Source organism: Eubalaena glacialis, chromosome 15, assembly GCF_028564815.1.
Source record: "Eubalaena glacialis isolate mEubGla1 chromosome 15, mEubGla1.1.hap2.+ XY, whole genome shotgun sequence".
Lineage (NCBI taxonomy): Eukaryota > Metazoa > Chordata > Mammalia > Artiodactyla > Balaenidae > Eubalaena > Eubalaena glacialis.
In genome coordinates this window covers 86,695,852-86,717,391 of record NC_083730.1, presented here as the reverse complement: position 1 = coordinate 86,717,391, position 21,540 = coordinate 86,695,852, and the positions used below count along the sequence as shown (strand labels likewise).

The 21,540-nt window shown below is 39.5% G+C and overlaps 1 protein-coding gene across 1 annotated transcript in view; it reads right to left on the bottom strand.

The window, feature by feature from the left end:
* The window catches only part of CCDC62 (coiled-coil domain containing 62), a 41,315-nt gene that overhangs the window by 3,882 nt on the left and 15,893 nt on the right, over positions 1 to 21,540 (bottom strand). The window contains 5 exon segments of the mRNA XM_061169891.1: positions 11,569 to 11,738; positions 14,713 to 14,873; positions 17,530 to 18,276; positions 20,055 to 20,170; positions 20,521 to 20,609. Of these exon segments, the coding sequence (XP_061025874.1) occupies positions 11,569 to 11,738; positions 14,713 to 14,873; positions 17,530 to 18,276; positions 20,055 to 20,170; positions 20,521 to 20,609 (1,283 nt within the window).

Here is a 21,540-nt window from a genome sequence, read left to right as displayed (position 1 = left end):
TATGGCAATATTTGTGTATTTCTTAACTACTTAACATGTATAAAACTGTACTACCATTTAAATTACATTCCTGTCCTTTTAAAAAATGTGTCACTGATAAAGTTTTTGAGTGTTATGCTCAAAACCCCATTTTCCCCATAAACTGTGTGGTTTTTATCGTGCAGGTTTGCATGTGTGTTGATTTTTAGGAACCCGTATGTCGCATTACGGCAGATATAACTGTGGTTATCAAAATACTAAACAGGACTGTGATATAATAATACATATCCTTTTTATTAGTGCATTAAATAATAAGATCTAGCAGCAGGCCTAATGGTCTGTAATTCTGAGGTAGTACTAAGTGTAAGTGATATTTCAAGATATATGTAATAACAGTAATATGGTAGGAAACTCTCTGTGATCCCTACTAATGACAGAGTCACAGGTAGTATGTGCTATGATGGCTTGTTTTCTATATTCATAATTGAAGGAAGTGCTACATTTTAATTAGAGGTTAATAAAACTAACCTTACGTGTAATCTTTATCCCGGTCAAAGTTTATGGATCCCCTGAATTCTATTCAACAAACTCTGATTAAAAATCTCTGCCCAACAAATCCATAAAGACAGGAAGTGGATGAGTGTCAGCCCGAGGCTGGGGGAGGCGCAGTGGGGAGTAAGTGCCAGTGGGTACAAGGTTCGTCTGGAATGATGAAAACGTTCTAAAGTCGGACTATGGCGATGGTTGCACAACTTTGTAAATATACTAAAACCACTGAATTGTACGCTTTTACACGGGGGAACTTTATGGTATGTACGTTATCCTTTAATAAAGCTGTTAAAAAATTTAAAAACCCTTACCAATACTTAAAAATATGTTCTGCCCCAATGTAAATAAACTACTTCACTAATGCTTCAAAGATTTTGTCAAGAAAAAAATCTTCCTAGAAAACACCACAAAGTCCACCACGGTTTCTACTCTGAAAAGCTTATATGGCACACATGGCACAAATACTTTTAAAAATCACGATTCAGGGAGCCCATTATTCTTTAAGGTAATCTTTGCAATGACCTGCTGAAGCTAGTGGCAGTGAGCATGTTGATTCTAAAATGGTTAATGTCCTAGTTTCAGATCATCTGTTGCACAGAAACTGACCCATAGAACTGAGTCTAACAAAATTCCAATGTGAAGAAGAGCTAAGCAAGAAATGCCACCAGAGAGAGTATTTCATGGAACAAGGCAAGGATGTTCGCTCTCACTATTTCTATTCAATATCGATCTGGAAGTCTTAGCCAGAGCAATAAGGTAAGAAAAAGAAATAAGGCATAAACATTAGAAAAAGAAATTCTTTATTCACAAATGACATGACTGTGTATGTAGAAAATCCTAAGAAGCTACAGAAAATCTACTAGAATAGGTGGATTTAGCAAAGATGTAATTTTTTTTGACATTTATTTATTTTTTCTTATTAGTCATCAATTTTATACACATTAGTGTATACATGTCAATCCCAATCTCCCAATTCAGCACACCACCATCCCCACCACCCCACGGCTTTCCCCCCTTGGTGTCCATACGTTTGTTCTCTACATCTGTGTCTCAACTTCTGCCCTGCAAACTGGATCATCTGTACCATTTTTCTAGGTTCCACATACATGCGTTAATATACGATATTTGTTTCTCTCTTTCTGACTTACTTCACTCTGTATGACAGTCTCTAGATCCATCCACGTCTCAACAAATGACCCAATTTCATTCCTCTTTATGGCTGAGTAATATTCCATTGTATATATGTACCACAACTTCTTTATCCATTCGTCTGTTGATGGGCATTTAGGTTGCTTCCATGACCTGGCTATTGTAAATAGTGCTGCAATGAACATTCAGGTGCATGTGTCTTTTTGAATTATGGTTTTCTCTGGGTATATGCCCAGTAGTGGGATTGCTGGATCATACGGTAATTCTATTTTTAGTTTTAAGGAACCTCCATACTGTTCTCCACAGTGGCTGTATCAATTTACATTCCCACCAACAATGCATGAGGGTTCCCTTTTCTCCACACCCTCTCCAGCATTTGTTGTTTGTAGATTTTCTGATGATGCCCATTCTAACTGGTGTGAGGTGATACCTCATTGTAGTTTTGATTTGCATTTCTCTAATAATGAGTGATGTTGAGCAGCTTTTCATGTGCTTCTTGGCCATCTGTATGTCTTCTTTGGAGAAATGTCTATTTAGGTCTTCTGCCCATTTTTGGATTGGGTTGTTTGTTTTTTTAATATTGAGCTGCATGAGCTGTTTATATATTTTGGAGATTAATCCTTTGTCCTAATCCTTTGTCCGTTGATTCGTTTGCAAATATTTTCTCCCATTCTGAGGGTTGTCTTTTCATATTGTTTATGGTTTCCTTTGCTGTGCAAAAGCTTTTAAGTTTCATTAGGCCCCATTTGTTTATTTTTGTTTTTTTTCCATTACTCTAGGAGGTGGATCAAAAAAGATCTTGCTGTGATTTATGTCAAAAAGTGTTCTTCCTATGTTTTCCTCTAAGAGTTTTATAGTGTCTGGCCTTACATTTAGGTCTCTAATCCATTTTGAGTTTATTTTTGTGTATGGTGTTAGGGAGTGTTCTAATTTCATTCTTTTACACGTAGCTGTCCAGTTTTCTCAGCACCACTTATTGAAGAGACTGTCTTTTCTCCATTGTATATCTTTGCCTCCTTTGTCATAGATTAGTTGACCATAAGTGCGTGGGTTTATCTCTGGGTTTTCTATCTTGTTCCATTGATCTATGTTTCTGTTTTTGTGCCAGTATCATATTGTCTTGATTATTGTAGCTTTGTAGTATAGTCCGAAGCCAGGGAGTCTGATTCCTCCAGCTCCGTATTTTTCCCTCAAGACTGCTTTGGCTATTTGGGGTCTTTTGTGTCTCCATACAAATTTTGAGATTATTTGTTCTAGTTCCATAAAAAATGCCATTGGTAATTTGATAGGGATTGCATTGAATCTGTATATTGCTTTGGGTAGTATAGTCATTTTCACAATATTGATTCTTCCAATCCAAGAACATGGTATATCTCTCCATCTGTTGGTATCATCTTTAATTTCTTTCATCAGTGTCTTATAGTTTTCTGCATACAGGTCTTTTGTCTTCCTAGGTAGGTTTATTCCTAGGTATTTTATTCTTTTTGTTGCAATGGTAAATGGGAATGTTTCCTTAATTTCTCTTTCAGATTTTTCATCATTAGTGTATAGGAATGCAAGAGATTTCTGTGCATTAATTTTGTATCCTGCAGCTTTACCAAATTCATTGATTAGCTCTAGTAGTTTTCTGGTGGCATCTTTAGGATTCTCTATGTATAGTATCATGTCATCTGCAAACAGTGACAGTTTTACTTCTTCTTTTCCAGTTCGTATTCCTTTTATTTCTTTTTCTTCTCTGACTGCCGTGGCTAGGACTTCCAAAAGTATGTTGAATAATAGTGGTGAGCGTGGACATCCTTGCCTTGTTCCTGATCTTAGAGGAAATGCTTTCAGTTTTTCACCATTGAGAATGATGTTTGCTGTGGGTTTCTCATATATGGCCTTTATTATGTTGAGGTAGGTTCCCTCTATGCCCACTTTCTGGAGAGTTTTTATCATAAATGGGGGTTGAATTTTGTCAAAAGCTTTTTCTGCATCTATTGAGATGATCATATGGTTTTTATTCTTCAATTAGTTAATATGATGTACCACATGGATTGATTTGCGTATATTGACGAATCCTTGCATCCCTGGGATAAATCCCACTTGATCATGGTGTATGATCCTTTTAATGTGTTGTTGGATTCTGTTTGCTAGTATTTTGTTGAGGATTTTTGCATCTATATTCATCAGTGATATTGGTCTGTAATTTTCTTTTTTTGTAGTATCTTTGTCTGGTTTTGGTACCAGGGTGATGGTGGCCTCATAGAATGAGTTTGGGAGTGTTCCTTCCTCTGCAATTTTTTGGAAGAGTTTGAGAAGGATGGGTGTTAGCTCTTCTCTAAATGTCTGATAGAATTCACCTGTGAAGCCATCTGGTCCTGGACTTTTGTTTGTTGGAAGATTTTTAATCACAGTTTCAATTTCATTACTTGTGATTGGTCTGTTCATATTTTCTATTTCTTCCTGGTTCAGTGTTGGAAGGTTATACCTTTCTAAGAATTTGTCCATTTCTTCCAGGTTGTCCATTTTATTGGCATAAAGTTGCTTGTAGTAGTCTCTTAGGATGCTTTGTATTTCTGCGGTGTCTGTTGTAACTTCTCCTTTTTCATTTCTAATTTTATTGATTTGAGTCCTCTCCCTCTTTTTCTTGATGAGTCTGGCTAATGGTTTATCAATTTTGTTTATCTTCTCAAAGAATCAGCTTTTAGTTTTATTGATCTTTGCTATTGTTTTCTTTGTTTCTATTTCATTTATTTCTGCTCTGATTTTTATGATTTCTTTCCTTTTGCTAACTTTGGGTTTTGTTTGTTCTTCTTTCTCTAGTTCCTTTAGGTGTAAGGTTAGATTGTTTATTTGAGATTTTTCTTGTTTCTTGAGGTAGGCTTGTATAGCTATAAACTTCTCTCTTAGAACTGCTTTTGCTGCATCCCATAGGTTTTGGATGGTCGTGTTTTCATTGTCATTTGTCTCTAGGTATTTTTTGATTTCCTCAGTGATCTCTTGGTTATTTAGTAACGTATTGTTTAGCCTCCATGTGTTTGTGTTTTTTATGTTTTTTTCCCTGTAATTCATTTCTAATCTCATAGCGTTGTGGTCAGAAAAGATGCTTGATATGATTTCAATTTTCTTAAATTTACTGAGGCTTGATTTGTGACCCAAGATCTGATCTATCCTGGAGAATGTTCCGTGCGCACTTGAGAAGAAAGTGTAATCTGCTGTTTTTGGATGGAATGTCCTATAAATATCAATTAAATCTATCTGGTCTACTGTGTCATTTAAAGCTTCTGTTTCCTTATTTATTTTCATTTTGGATGATCTGTCCATTGGTGTAAGTGAGGTGTTAAAGTCCCCCACTATTATTGTGTTACTGTGGATTTCCTCTTTTATAGCTGTTAGCAGTTGCCTTATGTATTGAGGTGCTCCTATGTTGGGTGCATATATATTTATAATTGTTATATCTTCTTCTTGGATTGATCCCTTGATCATTATGTAGTGTCCTTCCTTGTCTCTTGTAACATTCTTTATTTTAAAGTCTATTTTATCTGATATGAGTATTGCTACTCCAGCTTTCTTTTGATTTCCATTTGCATGGAATATCTTTTTCCATCCCCTCAGTTTCAGTCTGTATGTATCCCTAGGTCTGAAGTGGGTCTCTTGTAGACAGCATATATATGGGTCTTGTTTTTGTATCCATTCAGCAAGCCTGTGTCTTTTGGTTGGAGCATTTAATCCTTTCATGTTTAAGGTAATTATCGATATGTATGTTCCTATGACCGTTTTCTTAATTGTTTTGGGTTTTTTTTTTTAAATTAATTAATTTATTTATTTATGGCTGTGTTGGGTCTTCGTTTTTTTCTGTGCGAGGGCTTCCTCTAGTTGCGGCAAGTGGGGGCCACTCTTCATCACGGTGCGCGGGCCTCTCACCATCGCGGCCTCTCTTGTTGCGGAGCACAGGCTCCAGACGCACAGGCTCAGCAATTGTGGCTCACGGGCCTAGTCGCTCCGCGGCATGTGGGATCTTCCCAGACCAGGGCTCGAACCCGTGTCCCCTGCATTGGCAGGCAGACTCTCAACCACTGTGCCACCAGGGAAGCCCCTTGGGTTTGTTTTTGTAGGTCCTTTTCTTCTCTTGTGTTTCCCACTTAGAGAAGTTCCTTTAGCATTTGTTGTAGAGCTGGTTTGGTGGTGCTGAATTCTCTTAGCTTTTGCTTGTCTGTAAAGCTTTTGATTTCTCCATCGAATCTGAATGAGATCCTTGCCGGGTAGAGTAATCTTGGTTGTAGGTTCTTCCCTTTCATCACTTTAAGTATATCATGCCACTCCCTTCTGGCTTGTATAGTTTCTGCTGAGAAATCAGCTGTTAACCTTATGGGAGTTCCCTTGTATGTTATCTGTCATTTTTCCCTTGCTGCTTTCAATAATTTTTCTTTGTCTTTAATTTTTGCCAATTTGATTACTATGTGTCTCAGCCTGTTTCTCCTTGGGTTTATTCTATATGGGACTCGCTGCGCTTCCTGGACTTTGGGTGGCTATTTCCTTTCCCATGTTAGGGAAGTTTTCAACTATAATCTCTTCAAATATTTTCTCTGGTCCTTTCTCTCTCTCTTCTCTTTCTGGGACCCCTATAATGCGAATGTTGTTGCGTTTAATGTTGTCCCAGAGGTCTCTTAGGCTGTCTTCATTTCTTTTCATTCTTTTTTCTTTATTCTGTTCCACAGCAGTGAATTCCACCATTCGGTCTTCCAGGTCGCTTATCGGTTCTTCTGCCTCAGTTATTCTGCTATTGATTCCTTCTAGTGTAGTTTTCATTTCAGTTATTGTATTGTTCATCTCTGTTTGTTTGCTCTTTAATTCTTCTAGGTCTTTGTTAAACATTTCTTGCATCTTCTCGATCTTTGCCTCCATTCTTTTTCCGAGGTCCTGGATCATCTTCACTATCATTATTCTGAATTCTTTTTCTGGAAGGTTGCCTATCTCCACTTCATTTAGTTGTTTTTCTGGGGTTTTATCTTGTTCCTTCATCTGGTACATAGCCCTCTGCCTTTTCATCTTGTCTATCTTTCTGTGAATGTGGTTTTTGTTCCACAGGCTGCAGGATTGTAGTTCTTCTTGCTTCTGCTCTCTGCCCTCTGGTGGATGAGGCTATCTAAGAGGCTCGTGCAAGTTTCCTGCTAGTGTTGGAGGGTCTCCTGCAGAGGTGGGCGGTGGCTATGGCTCACCGTGGGGACCAGGACACTGGCAGCAGAAGTTCTGGGAAGTACTCCTTGGCGTGAGCCCTCCCAGAGTCTGCCATTAGCGCCACCAAAGAGCCCAGGTAGCAAAGATGCAATTTATAGAAGGCAATTATAGTTCTTTATATCATCAACAAACAATCTGAGAATGAAATTTAAAATACCACGTATGATGGCATCAATAAACAAAATGTTAGGAATAAATTTTTAAAAAGATGTGTAATGGGGCTTCCCTGGTGGCGCAGTGGTTAAGAATCCGCCTGCCAATGCAGGGGACATGGGTTCGAGCCCTGGTCCGGGAAGATCCCACATGCCGCGAAGCAACTAAGCCCGTGCGCCACAACTACTGAGCCTGTGCTCTAGAGCCCACGAGCCACAACTACTGAGCCCGCGTGCCACAACTACTGAGTCTGTGCGCCTAGAGCCCATGCTCTGCAACAAGAGAAGTCACTGCAATGAGAAGCCCGTCGACACAACTAGAGAAAGCCCATGCGCAGCAACGAAGACCCAATGCAGCCAAGAATAAATACATTAATAAAATAAATTTAAAAAAAAAATGTGTAAGACACCTACAATGAAAACTACAAAATACGGTTTAAGGGAAAAGAAGGAGGACCTAAGCAACTGGAGATATACTCTGTTCACAGATGTCAATCCTTCCCAAAGTGATCTATAGGTTCAATGAAATCACAATACCAGAGGGCATTTTAAAAAAACTGACACATTGACTCTAAAACTGCTATGCACCTGGCAAAGGGCCTAGAATAGGCAAAACAATTTTGCAAAAGAACTAAATCAAGGATGTATACTGATTTCAAGATTTCCTATAGAGTTATGTAATCAATTTGGTGTGGTATTGGTGTAAGGAGAACAACCATATCAATGGAACTGATTGGAGAGTCCAGAAATAGACCCTTGAATATACAGTCAACAGATTTTCAATAAAGATGCTGAAAGTAATTCAATGGAGAAAGGACAGTCTTTTCAACAAACGATGACGATATGGAGCTAAAATCTGTACGGAGAAAAATGAACCTTGATCTTTACTTCACACCATCCGCAAAATTTAAATAAGAGATGAACCATAGACCTAAACAGAACCACAAAACTTCTAGGAGGAGAAAATATTCACAACCTTGAGGTAGACTTCTTGGAACACGAGACGCACCATTAAAAAAAAAAAAAGGATAAATTGGACTTCATCAAAATTTCAAATTTCTGCTCTTTTATTCTTAAGAGAATGAAAAGGCAAGCCACAAACTAGGAGAAAATATTAATAATATATTTGACAAAAGATAAAGAACTTGTGTCTAGACTATATGAAAAACTCCTACAACTCAATTAATAAAAAAGGAAACAATCAAATTAAAAATGGGCAAAGGACTTAAAGACACTGCACAGAAGAAGACATATGAAGGGCCAAAGAGCACATGAAGATGCACATCATTAGGTTATCAGGAAAATGCAAATTATTCTATGGCAACGAGATGCCACTTCAGATCTACTAGAATGGCTAAAATCAAACGGACTGACAAAACCAAGGTTGGGTGAGGATATGGAGCACCTGGACCTCTCCCACACGGCTGGTAGGGATGTAAAATCATACAACCACCTTGAAAAACGGTTTGGCAGTTTATTAAAAAGTTAAATCCTATAACTAGCAATTCTACTTCTAGGTATTTACCTTGGAGAAATGAAAACATATGTCTGTTAAAAAAAAGGCTTGTGTAAAAATGTTCATAGCAGGGACTTCCCTGGTGGCATGAATCTGCCTGTTAATGCAGGGGACACGGGTTCGAGCCCTGGTCCGAGAAGATCCCACATGCGGCGGAGCACCTAAGCCTGCACACCTCAACTACTGAGCCTGCACTCTAGAGCCCGCGAGCTGCAACTACTGAGCCCACGTGCCACAACTACTGAAGCCCGCACACCTAGAGCTCGTGCTCCACAACAAGAGACGCCACCGCAAATGAGAAGCCCGCGCACCGCAACGGAAGAGTAGTCCCCGCTTGCCACAACTAGAGGAAGGCTGCACGCAGCAGCAAAGACCCAATGCAGCCAAAAAAAAAAAAAGTTCATAGCAGCTTTATCTATAATAGTCCAAAATTGGAAACCACCCAAATATCCCATCAACAGGCAAATAAACAAACTGTGGTCTATTCATATACAATGGAATACTAATCAGCAATAAAAAGGAGTGAAATACTGATACACACAGCAACATGGATGAACCTCAAAATAATTCTATTGAAAGGAGCTAGATAAGGAGTACATAGTGTATGATTGCACTTATATGAAGTTCTAGAACAGGAAAAATTATTCTCTGACGATAAAAGTCAAATCAGTAGCTGCCTAGAGTGGCAGTAAGGGAAGATTCACTCCAAAGAGGATGAGGGAACTTCCTGGGGTGATGGAAATATTCTATATCTTGATTGGAATGTTGGTTACACGGGTACATATGTGTAATGTACACATACATTAATATACATTACAGCTAAATAAACTTATTGAACTAGTGATCTATACCAGTTCTTCATTAAAGAACAAGTATATAGGCATTAAAGACATTCTTTTATTTATTGATTGATTGATTTTGGCTGCGTTGGGTCTTCATTGCTGCACGCGGGCTTTCTCTAGTTGTGGCGAGCGGGGGCTACTCTTCATTGCGGTGCACAGGCTTCTCATTGTGGTGGCTTCTCTTGTTGTGGAGCACGGGTGCAAGGCACATGGACTTCAGTAGTTGTGGCACACAGGCTCAGTAGTTGTGGCACAGGGGCTTAGTTGCTCCGCGGCATGTGGGATCTTCCCAGACCAGGGCTCGAACCCGTGTGCCCTGCATTGGCAGGCAGATTCTTAACCACTGCGCCACCAAGGAGGCCCTAAAGACATTCTTAATAAAATGTCTTTATTGATTGAGATAGTATAAATTCCACCTCAATAAAGTTTATTTAAAAAGAAAGGTATTTCAGTGTTTTGCAGACCTTTTTAATTTTAGATTTTTTGGTCAGGGATACAAAAAAGTTTAACTCAGTGGCCTTCAAATACCTTTAACTATGCCCATAGCACATCCAAGTAATGTACCTGGAATCTTAAAGCATCCGTTTCAAGCTCTTATTCTACAGATTAGGAAATTGGGACCCAAGTATTCTGATTTCAAGTTCAATGTTCTTTTCACTATTTATGTTAGGCTATAAAATCTACAAAGCAACTTATATCATTGCTACTGAAAGGTTCCTGTGCTCAGAAAAAGCAGTTAGAGGGAATTCCCTGGTGGTGCAGTGGTTAAGAATCCGCCTGCCAATGCAGGGGACACAGGTTCGATCCCTGGTCCAGGAAGATCCCACATGCCGCGGACCAACTAAGCCCGTGCACCACAACTACTGAGCCTGCGCTCTAGGGCCCGCGAGCCACAACTACCAAGGCTGTGTGCTGCAACTACCGAACCCCGTGCGCCTAGAGCCCGTGCTCCGCAACAAGAGAAGCCACCGCAATGAGAAGTCCACGCACCACAACAAAGAGTAGCCCCTGCTCGCCGCAACTAGAGAAAGCCCACACGCAGCAAAGAAGACCCAAACGCAGCCATAAATTTAGGAAATTACTATTTTGCAATTCCTCATGAAATAACAGATCTAAGTCATAAAAATCGAGGAATGCTAAGATCCTTAAGTGAACTTTAGGGAAACTCTATAATAAAAAAGCTCAGGCTGACAATCTCCTGAACTCCCATCAAGCCTGACATCCAAAAGTGGGACAACCAGACGTGAGGATCCTCTCGATACAATGCACTAGGCAGTAGACAGCATCTCCCAGGAAGGCGTCATCCCAAAACAGACAAAGACCCCAAACTGAACCCAAGTCTAATCAAGTTGTCAGATGGAAACACTAGTTTACAGGAATTTGGGGGATAAAACAACAGACAGGATGGAGTCAGCAAGATCCAGAACGTGGGAAATTCTACTGGACAATGACCCAGTGTTTCTTCCACAGATAAATGGCATTAAAAAACAATGAAAGAAGAAGAAATAGGAGGAAGAAGAAGGAAGGAAGAGGAAGGAAAGAGGGAGGGAGGGAAGGAGAAGGAACTGTTAGTGATTAAGAGAGACCTTAAGGGACTTATCCAAGCGCAAAGTATGGACCTCGGTTGAGTATTGATTTGAATAAGCAGTAAAAAGACATTTTTGAGATAAATGGGGAAACCTTAACGTGGTCTAGTCATTAGACGATATTAAAGAGTTCCTGTTAATTTGGCTGGGTGTGAAAAAAGTCCTTATCTGTTAGAGCTACAGAATGAAGTACATATGAGTGAAATGATATGATGTCTAGGATTTGCTTTAAAATGTTTCAGGAGAAAACAGGTATGGATGGGGGAAGATGAAACAAAAACAGCAGAAAGCCGATGGTTACTGAAGCTCTGTGATTGGAAGTATTCTACTTCTGTATTTGAAATTTTCTACAATAAAATATTTTTTAAAAAATCCCCCGGAATGTACGTGCATGTGCCCAGGTAACTGGAAAGAGGAAGTCTGGGTGTGGCGACATCTGAGTATGACTTTCTCTTCCTCCTTAAACCCAGCCCGCTACCTCCTCCCCTTTCCTTCTAACAGAAACGGATGTTTGCACACAGCGACTGGAGTGTTTGGATACTACAAATGGGGTCGAAAGAAAAGGAACCACGTACATTTCTGACGCTGCTGCTGAGATTCTCAGAGCTGATGGGGAGCAGCGTGCTCAGCTCCAGATCTGTAACCATCTGACGGGATTCTGCCAGCAAACGCTGAAGCTTGCTTGTGGGAGAAAAGTCATCCTGGGCAAACAACACAATTCAAGCATTCATGAAATCAAGAAGCACTTTTCATTGTTTACGTTTACAAGTACAATGTAACGAACACAAATGTTAACTGTTCATTAATGTTTGACTTTAGGTATTACATATCAAAGCAGGGCATTAAACACTAGAAGAACCAAATTCCATTTATTTCTTAGAACCTACTTTGCTAAATAATTTGACTTAAACAGAACTTACTACAACTAATTAAGTAACATCCATGTGATGAAAGAATCCTAGGCATTGTTTACCTCTCTTAAATCAACTTGCCAAGGCTGTAATTACCAGGTCAAAATACTTACAAAATGCAACTTTAACACTAAAGGCTTGTTAGCTTTTAAAAATAAGTGGAAATACACCTTAGTTTGTTTATTCTTATTTAACTTTCAACTTTGTGTAAAAAGTTTTCCACACTGTACAATCTGTGAGTTTTTACACAGTGGACATACAATTAACTGTACAATTAAGTGTACAGGGGCTTCCCTGGTGGCGCAGTGGTTAAGAATCTGCCTGTCAATGCAGGGGACACGGGTTTGATCCCTGGTCTGGGAAGATCCCACATGCCACGGAGCAGCTAAGCCCATGCGCCACAACTACTGAGCCTGCGCTCTAGAGCCCGCGAGCCACAGCTACTGAGCCCACGTGCCACAATTACTGAAGCACGCGCGCCTAGAGCCTGTGCTCCGCAACAAGAGAAGCCACTGCAATGAGAAGCCCGCGCACCACAACGAAGAGTAGCCCCTGCTTGACACAACTAGAGAAAGCCCGCACGCAGCAACGAAGACCCAATGCAGCCAAAAATAACTAAATTAATTAAGTGTACAATCTGATGAGTTCCTACATACATGTGTACATGAGTACACACCCATGAAGCCATCCCCACAATGAATATGGGTCGCATTTATCACGCCTTTGGCCCTTTGGAATTCCTGTCTCTGTGAGTGCCTCCTCGCCATTCCCAGACAACTATTGATCTGCTTTCAGTCACCAGAGATTAGTTTGCATCTTCTAGAGTTTTATATAGATGCATTACATACTTCTGTCTGTCTGGCTTCTTTCACTCAGCATAATTATCTTGAGATTTACCTTGTTGTATGTGTATAAATAGTTCATTCCTTTTTATTGCTGAGAAGTACTCCATTGTATGGATATACCACAGTTTATCTATTCACCTACTGCAGTATATTTGGGTTGTTTCCAGTTTTTTTAGCTAGTGCACATAAAGCTGCTTTAATATTTATGTGGACATATGTTTCCATTTCTCTAGGAGTAGAACAGCTGGGTCATACGGTAGGTGTATATTTAATTTTTTTTTTAAGTAGTTTTTTAATAGAAAGTACCCAAGTGTTTCCCAAAGTGGCTCTACCATTTACATTCCCACCATCAGTGAACAAAAGTCCCAGGTGCTCCCGATTCTAGTCAACACTTGGTGCAGTCAATTTTGAACAAAGAGAACTAACACTCATCAAATACCCATCAGGGGCCAGGCCCTACAATATCCCCTTTAAACCAAGCAACTGTGATGTTATAATTGCATATTTGCAGGCGAAGAAACTGAGGCTCAAAGAAATTAAATAACTGTACTAATGTCACTGAGCTATGACAAAGCAAAACCTGGATTTGAACCCAGATGAGTTTGATTTCAAAGCCGGATATCTTCCCAAAATAACACCAAAAATAACTAAGTTTACTTGAACTTATTTTCTTTATGAACCACCTGCAAGGGGGACCCCATTCATGATGAAGACACTGGCTCATCCACAATAATGACACTGTAGACACAACCTCACTGCCTGTCTGTAGGGGCGTGGACAGACTGCGGTTTATTCAATCACTGGCCCGCACATCAAGCAACAATCAAAATGAAGAGGCTAGGTCCACAATGTCAGCACAGATGAAGGTCACAAAACACTGACAAAGCTGGAAAATCACATCAGAAAGGGATACAGACAGACCACAGAGCACTGAGCTGAGCTCCCTGTGCTATACGGCAGGTGCCCACTAGCTATCTGTTTTACACGTGGTAGTGTATATATGTCAATCCCAATCTCCCAATTCATCCCCCTCTTCCCCCGCGCCGTGTACACACGTCTGTTCTCTACGTCTGCGTCTCTATTCCTGCCCTTAAGTATACACTTTTATGTAAAACATAAAAGCATAAAGCAAGCATGGACGCAACTTCAGGGTAGTGGTTAACTGGTGGGGGTGGAGGGTAGGCACAGGCAGAATGGCACATGAACTTATCCTTTATCTGTAACATTTTATTTCTTTAACAAGTTGAAAAATATAGCAAACATGGCAAAATGTCAACATGTTAAATCCGAATGTAAGTACATAGTTACTTGTATTTTTCCTTTTCTGTGTGTTTAAAATATTTATTAAAAATAGATATATCGGGCTTCCCTGGTGGCGCAGTGGTTAAGAATCCGCCTGCCAATGCAGGGGACACGGGTTCGAGCCCTGGTCTGGGAAGATCCCACATGCCGCGGAGCGGCTAGGCCCGTGAGCCACAACTACTGAGCCTGCGCTCTAGAGCCCCCGAGCCACAACTACTGAGCCTGCGCATCTGGAGCTTGTGCTCTGCAACGGGAGAGGCCGCGACAGTGAGAGGCCCGCGCACCGCGATGAAGAGTGGCCCCCACTCGCCGCAACTGGAGAAAGCCCTCGCACAGAAACGAAGACCCAACACAGCCAAAAATAAATAAAATAAATAAATATAAATAAAATAAATTAATTAATTAAAAAAAAATAGATATATCAATCACCTGGAGGGCCTGAGGGACATCCTACTTGAAGTTATCTATAGGATATTTAAAGAAAAGAGAAGGTAAATAATTATGACTTCAGTTAAATAATATAAATTAAAGTCCTATAATTAAAAAAACACCCTGAAGAATAGCCAAAATTAAGCACACTAACAGTAGTGCTCTAGGAGAATTAAAAGTATGCTGGGGCGAAGTCTTGCTTGAATAAGCTGGGTATTTCTAAGCGAAATACAAACCTTTTCACTGGGCAATGCTGCATCTTTGTTGACTAACAAAATCTCAGATGAGTTCTTTTTATCAGAAGAGGACTCCGTCTCTATGAACTTCTCCTCCTCTCTTAAGGCAGATTTTGAAGAACCCAAACAGTGGGACTGCTGGATGGCAATCAGCTCACTGTGAATAATAAAACCAAAACAAAAACAGGCATCTTGAAACAACAGCAAACACATGTCACCAATACTGTTATACTTGAAAGTATCTCAACAGGACAAAAAAAAAAGAATGTTTTCTCTTCTGATGACGAAGCTCAAGTTTGAATAGAACATTAGAGACTCGAGCAGAATATCTGTGTAGAATATTATAAATGAATGCATACCTTTAGCAGTAAGAATTAAAACCAAATTCTTCGTTAAAGGGTAACTACAGAAGAGAGAATTGCCCTCCTCCCCACACCCACAAAAAAAAGCAAAGAAAAGAAGGTGTGAGGGACGGGATCATCCAAAAGAGAGGAAAAAAATGAATACAGCATAAGGTTAAACATTTGAAGATTTTAGGCTTTTGGTTTGTGAGACTGATTTTTGTTAATGGTCTTTTACAAGTTCTTCTATGAAAGCAGAATGGCACTGTTGTGGGTCCTTGATTCTTCCATAGGGTCTCAGTAGTTAGAGAACAGACACATGTAGCTAAGTTTCTGGTGTGTTGTTAACACTGGGCTCAAAGCAGAGCTGAGAGCAAGAGGCCCTGGAAACCTCTTCCTCCCACAGGCCCCGTAAGGCAGGCAGAGCAGGCTGCGGTGGCTTCTCCCTCCACACGTAAACCCTTGTATGTCAAATGGAATGGTGGTATAAATGTGGACATTTTAGTCAGATGATGAAGTAGGTACACAAGCTCTTATAATCTAAGGAAAAACAGGAAAACATCATTATCTTTTCCACTTAATCACGCGTTTGTCATGCGATGCCTTGGCAAATGCCTCTGCTGGCAGAACAAAAAGTCACTTGAATCATTTCAAGCCATGGAGGTCAAAAGGGCCGCGAAAGAAAACTCTGAAATTGTCTTTGAATTTCTTTCATACATTAAATTTAATATGTGTCCACTCTGCTCTTAAAACTACTTAACACAAGCTTTTCCCTTAATATATGCGTGTTTTTGTTCAATAGTGAAAAATAGGAAGCTGTGCCCTCCTGGTACTTGCAATTACCTAAGATGATCTTTAAAAACCAAATATGAATAGATAATATTTAGTGTAACAACCAGTTTTTGTTGACAGAATAACTGTATGATGTTTAAGCGACTCAGGCTTCTAAAAGGGCCAAACGATAATCCAAACGATGAAAATACCAGAAGGGAAGTTTAATCATAGAGTCCTATGAAAGTCAATGTGGGGGCTTCCCTGGTGGCACAGTGGTTGAGAGTCTGCCTGCCGATGCAGGGGACACGGGTTCGAGCCCTGGTCTGGGAAGATCCCACATGCCGCGGAGCAACTGGGCCCGTGAGCCACAACTACTGAGCCTGCGCGTCTGGAGCCTGTGCTCCGCAACGAGAGGCCGCGATAGTGAGAGGCCCGCGCACCGCGATGAAGAGTGGCCCCCGCTTGCCGCAACTAGAGAAAGCCCTCGCACGGAAGTGAAGACCCAACACAGCCATAAATAAATAAATAAATAAATAATATATTAAAAAAAAAAGTCAATGTGATGATTAAAATAAGGCTCTCAATACAGAAACTTCATCCTTTCTGTAATTTAAGATCAAAGAGCTAGGTTTCCTTTAACAATAGCAGACATTAGTATAGCACCCCTCAACTAACTACAAGATTCAGCAATTCGAACAGTAAGATGAGCCTGAAAAATGCAGCCTATGCCAATAACTAATACATTTTTTTTCTCTTAAAAAAACCAGTTGGATAAGGGTGGTCAAAAGGCACAAACTTAAAAAAAAAAAAAAAAAAAAGGCACAAACTTCCAGTTATGAGATACATAAGAACTAGGGATTTCATGTACAGTAGGATTAATGTAATTAACACTGCTGTAGGTTATCTATAAAAGTTGTTGAGAAAGTAAATCCTAAGAGTTCTCATCACAAGGAAAAAATATATTTTTTTCTTTTTCTTTTATTTTGTGTCTATAAGAGATGACGGATGTTCACTAAACTTATTGTGGTCATCATTTCCTGACGCACTGGAATCATTATGCCAAACACCTTAAACTTATACAGTGCTGTATGTCAGTTATATCTCAATAAAACTGGGGAAAAAAAAGCCCAATAACTGTTACCAGCTTATTAAATACAAATATTCTTTCTCCTGCATGATTTTTAAAAGTAAGAAAGTTTGGGAAATGTAAAGTGAACACAAAGGCCAAAGCAGTTGGATGTGTAAATAAGCCAATGGGGGCAAAAGGAATGTCTTATCTGGGGTCTAGGGAATGTAATCTGGACATGAAAGAAACGGCTTATCGATTCAAAAGGATCCTGGCTGAGGAATGCCCCAGAGCAGCACTCTACTCTGTAAAGTGACCTCCCCGTTTGTTTTAAAATAAAACATGTTTGCTCAGCTCATGACAACTGGCTTTGTTTTTAAGCAAAACTTTTGCCTCAGAAGCTGTCCTAGGCACAAACTTCTCACTGGAATCCAATACAGTCTCTGTACGATCAAAAACTCAACAGCCTACCCTGTGATGAAAAGAGGAAACGGTTTGTCAAACGCAATTTCTGTTTGTAAACACTGCTTTCCGTTTCACGGTTGGCGTGAAGTGGCTACTGCAGCCCTTTTATAGTTCTCAAAACAGTGAGTAGGCTCCCTGGGTGTTTACAAACATGAAACGAGACTGACCTTGCAGAGGAGTTGTATTTGGTTCCACTGGCACTTTCCGAACAAGTGCACACTGATTTGTGGCGCACGATTCTCTGCACTTTGGAAGGCTTGAAGATGCTCATCCATTCCACGTCAGACATGTGGCCTGGAGCTTCGATTGTGAAGTTACTCGGGTGGCAGCACTTGGATTCCCACATGTCGCTTTCATCCAGACGGGCGTCACTTTCATCCAGACAGGCTTCGCTTTTATGGCAGCATGAGACTCCAGACCTTTCCAGGTGATCTTGACATTCGACATCCAGCTTTTCTGGTTGTTTTGAACCAGAACAGTTGGCCAGGCCCAGGTAAAGGCTGACGTCATGCCACTTTTCACCGGATACAGATGTTGATGTTTCCGAGAGTTGTTTCTCTTCATTCTGAATCCCAACTCCATTACCTTTTGGTGATTTTGCGTGGATCTTGCAAAATGTACTTTTGTTTTCGGGTTCAGTCTGGATTTTTCCTCCCAGAGACCAAGACTTTTGTTTCTCCACTAAGTCTTTTGCAAATAGAGATGAGACAGCAATTACACTTTTTCCCCCAAATGAAGTATTAACCTGTAGTTTCTTCTCTTTGCATACATCATAAGAGCTCTTCTCTGACTTATTTTGCTGAACCAACGTGGCCTCAAATTTTTGGTCCTTAACCAGTGACTTCTGATTTTCCTCCCTCTTAAAATCGACTTTTAGGTGGTTATTTTCAAGGTCTGATAAACACATTTCTCTGCTATGGTGGCATTACAAAAAACGGAAGTTATAAGATACATTTGATACTGTCGTTCTAAATATTTCACTCAAACCTCATCAGCTGAGCTAAACCCTAGTAAGACCCATTTGTCTGAGTTGAAAATATGAGGTAGAATTTGTATATTCTTCTGAGCCCAATTTTAGCTGACCACCATACCCACTCCCCTCTTCCCATCCTTAACGTCCACTGTACTGACTATCCATACTGCAAATCATTATCTTACTGTACATATTAATATATATCTAATTAATCAGATAGCGAATTTCCTATTATAACTATATCATTCACTGTTTCATATATATAAAAGTTTTGTCAAAAGATTCTTAAAGTTTTTTTTCACATGTAGAAGCATTTTTAATCCTCCTGGAACCTAAGACTGCCTTTAACATACACTAAGTGTTCTGTAAATACTTGTTGATTGATCTGTTATTTCTCTTCCTAATTCACAGTTAAATAGACGTAAAGTCAGTATTGAAAGGCAATGGAGAGTCAAGGTACAACGATAAATTGGAAAGTGCCAAATGTGTTCACCATACTGCATTCATGACCATCCCATTTATCTGCTGGATACTTATGTATCTATATATTGAAAACTAGTCTAAGGTAAAAATGACACCACATGTGCATAAAATAAAAATCATTGTGATAAACCTTTTAATAAATTGTCAAAGTTTTTCATGTCACACCTATTCAGGTGTTCTAATCTGTATGATTCTGATCCCTCCTTCTAGAATGGGATAAGCCACTTTATGTTCTTAAAGAATAACCTCAATCATCTAGCCCAGGTACCTCCCAGGGGAAATGCAGTGCAAAAAGGAAAAAGAGCCAATAGGTTAGGGGCTTTTGCCTGCAAGAGGTCGCTGGGTTGGTCTGGTGTTTATTAGTAGCAGCCACAGCTGGGATACAGAGCAATGGTGCAACAACCCCCAGCAAAAGACCTCGAAGAAGAGTACAGCAAATGCAGCAAAGTGCAGGTGAGTCCCCAGTCCTACTGTCTGTAGCAGCAGCTGCTCCTTACATCCCTCCCTGCAACTCTGACCACCCCCATCCTGAACTCCACCCTCTGGAGAAAGGAGCTGCGGCATCCAGCCCAGCTTCTGCGCCTATGTGCGGTGATGGGGAACTCCCTGAATTCCTGTTCCTTTCCATGACTCCCTGTACCATTTCTGCTTGTAAAAGTGGACTCAGTTTAACTGTGGGGCAGTTGTATGCTTGTTAAATTAAACCAGACCTCATATATTTATATTTTAATTTTACAGAAACCAATTTAATTCACACACTGCCTTTTATAGGTAAGAGTAGACATCTCCTCCTATTAACAAGGAAAATGGGAAAATCAAGCTGAGAGCAGAGATCACCCTCAGCTGAACTCCTACTGCAGTTATTTATACCATTCTTTGGCATTATTTTAAGCAAGTACGATGCCCAATATATCTTCATTTTCCCTATTCCTAGCCCGTGCCTAAAATACTGAGTGCTGAATGAATGAATAAATGATTCATCTCTGTAATTTCTACTTTAGCTCAAAGCCTTCTACACAAGCACACAAATAATGTGTTTAATGAATTTAATCAAATGGTTAAATTAAGATCATGCCTAAAATTCTCACTACAACCCAGGATTAGCTCACATATATTTATTCCCTACTACCTACCAAATAGTAGTTAAGTACTGGCCCACAGCAGGTACTTAACAAATATTGACTGAATGACGGAATAAAACACAAGATCATATTAATAGCATCATACTAAGATTACCTGGATTCCAGGGCCTTTGATTCCTCCATCTTTGAGTCATATATCTGTATTAATTCCTGAGAATTTTCCACATTGAAATTAAGAAACTGCAGATCACGCTGTTGTTTTATGTAAATCTGCCGTAGATATTGATACATCAAAATAAAGTGTAACAACAAAGCTAAACTGAGCCAACAACTGGCACTTTCAAATGCCAAAACAGATCAGATAGTGACTAAAGAACTATGCTGAATATGTTTGCTTTTATTTTTCCTATGTTAGCACTGAGATTTGTTAATGTAACTAGTCTCCTAACCTTTCATTACCATAAGCAAGACCCTATCTGCTAGTTTAATATGATATACCTTTAATGTAGTCAGGATTCCAAAAGCATCATAAACGAAATCACTGGGCATACACTTTTCCTAATTTGATGTTTGTTTATAAGCGTTTCCCACCTAATAGAGAAGGGTAAGTGGGAACCTACCTGTCTCAGATTATGCAGCTCTGCGCTCATGCGTTCTTGCTTTGACTTTGCGATATCCAGTAACTCGTCTTTCCTTTTTTCTCTCTCTACTATTTAAGAACAAATATTATTAAAACGTTTTTCACCAGCCCATATCATCACAAACCTCTTCATTTCCAACAAGCTTATGTGCGGCTAACTTTTTTCCCCTCCTTCCTGAATTTTAAAATTGCAAAATGGATGGCTGGAAAGAGCTTTAATCAGTGATTCTGACTAGATCCTTCACCAAATTTGAAAACTTTCACAATATAATTAATGTTAAGTCAAAAAAGTATTCAAAACTGTACCAACTCTCTGCTCAAATTACGTGTGTGTCTGTATGTAGATATGCATAGAAAAAGGCTGAGAGCAAGTATACTGAAGTATCAAATTAAGTTATTTTTTTAGATGGAAGGATTAATGACAATTATTTTCCTCTTTTTTTTTGAGGGGGTGGTTTCTAAATCTCTAAATTTAATACATATTACTTTATTCTTTACTTACTTATTCACATTACACAGGTAACTTACAAATGCATTTTCCTTGTAAAAATCCAAACAGCATATTACCTTTACCAACAGAAAAAAAACTAATATTACAGGGGCAAAAAAAAAAAAAAATCACTATTTGCACCAGTATGTAAGTCAATCTGATATAATCTCACAATCAGGCCACTTGTATGTATTCTCACTGAGCAAAAACTGAAGATATTTGGACCTATGAGGTGACCCCATAGGTAGACAAACTTGTCTTTCCATTTTAATGAAAGTCCAGCACTCCTTTACAGACTTTCTTTTTCTTGAAAACTCTTTACCTGATGGGTAATTAAGATTCAGAATTTTCTTTAATATACATAGTATTACACTCAATTTTCTAGCCCAAAAAGACAGAACAGAGGTGTTTTTTTTTTTAATCTTCATTCTTTTACAAAGACCATAAACATTCTGCTGAAACGCAGACACTTCGCTGTTACTAGAGTTGGGGTATGAGAAATCAGTATTT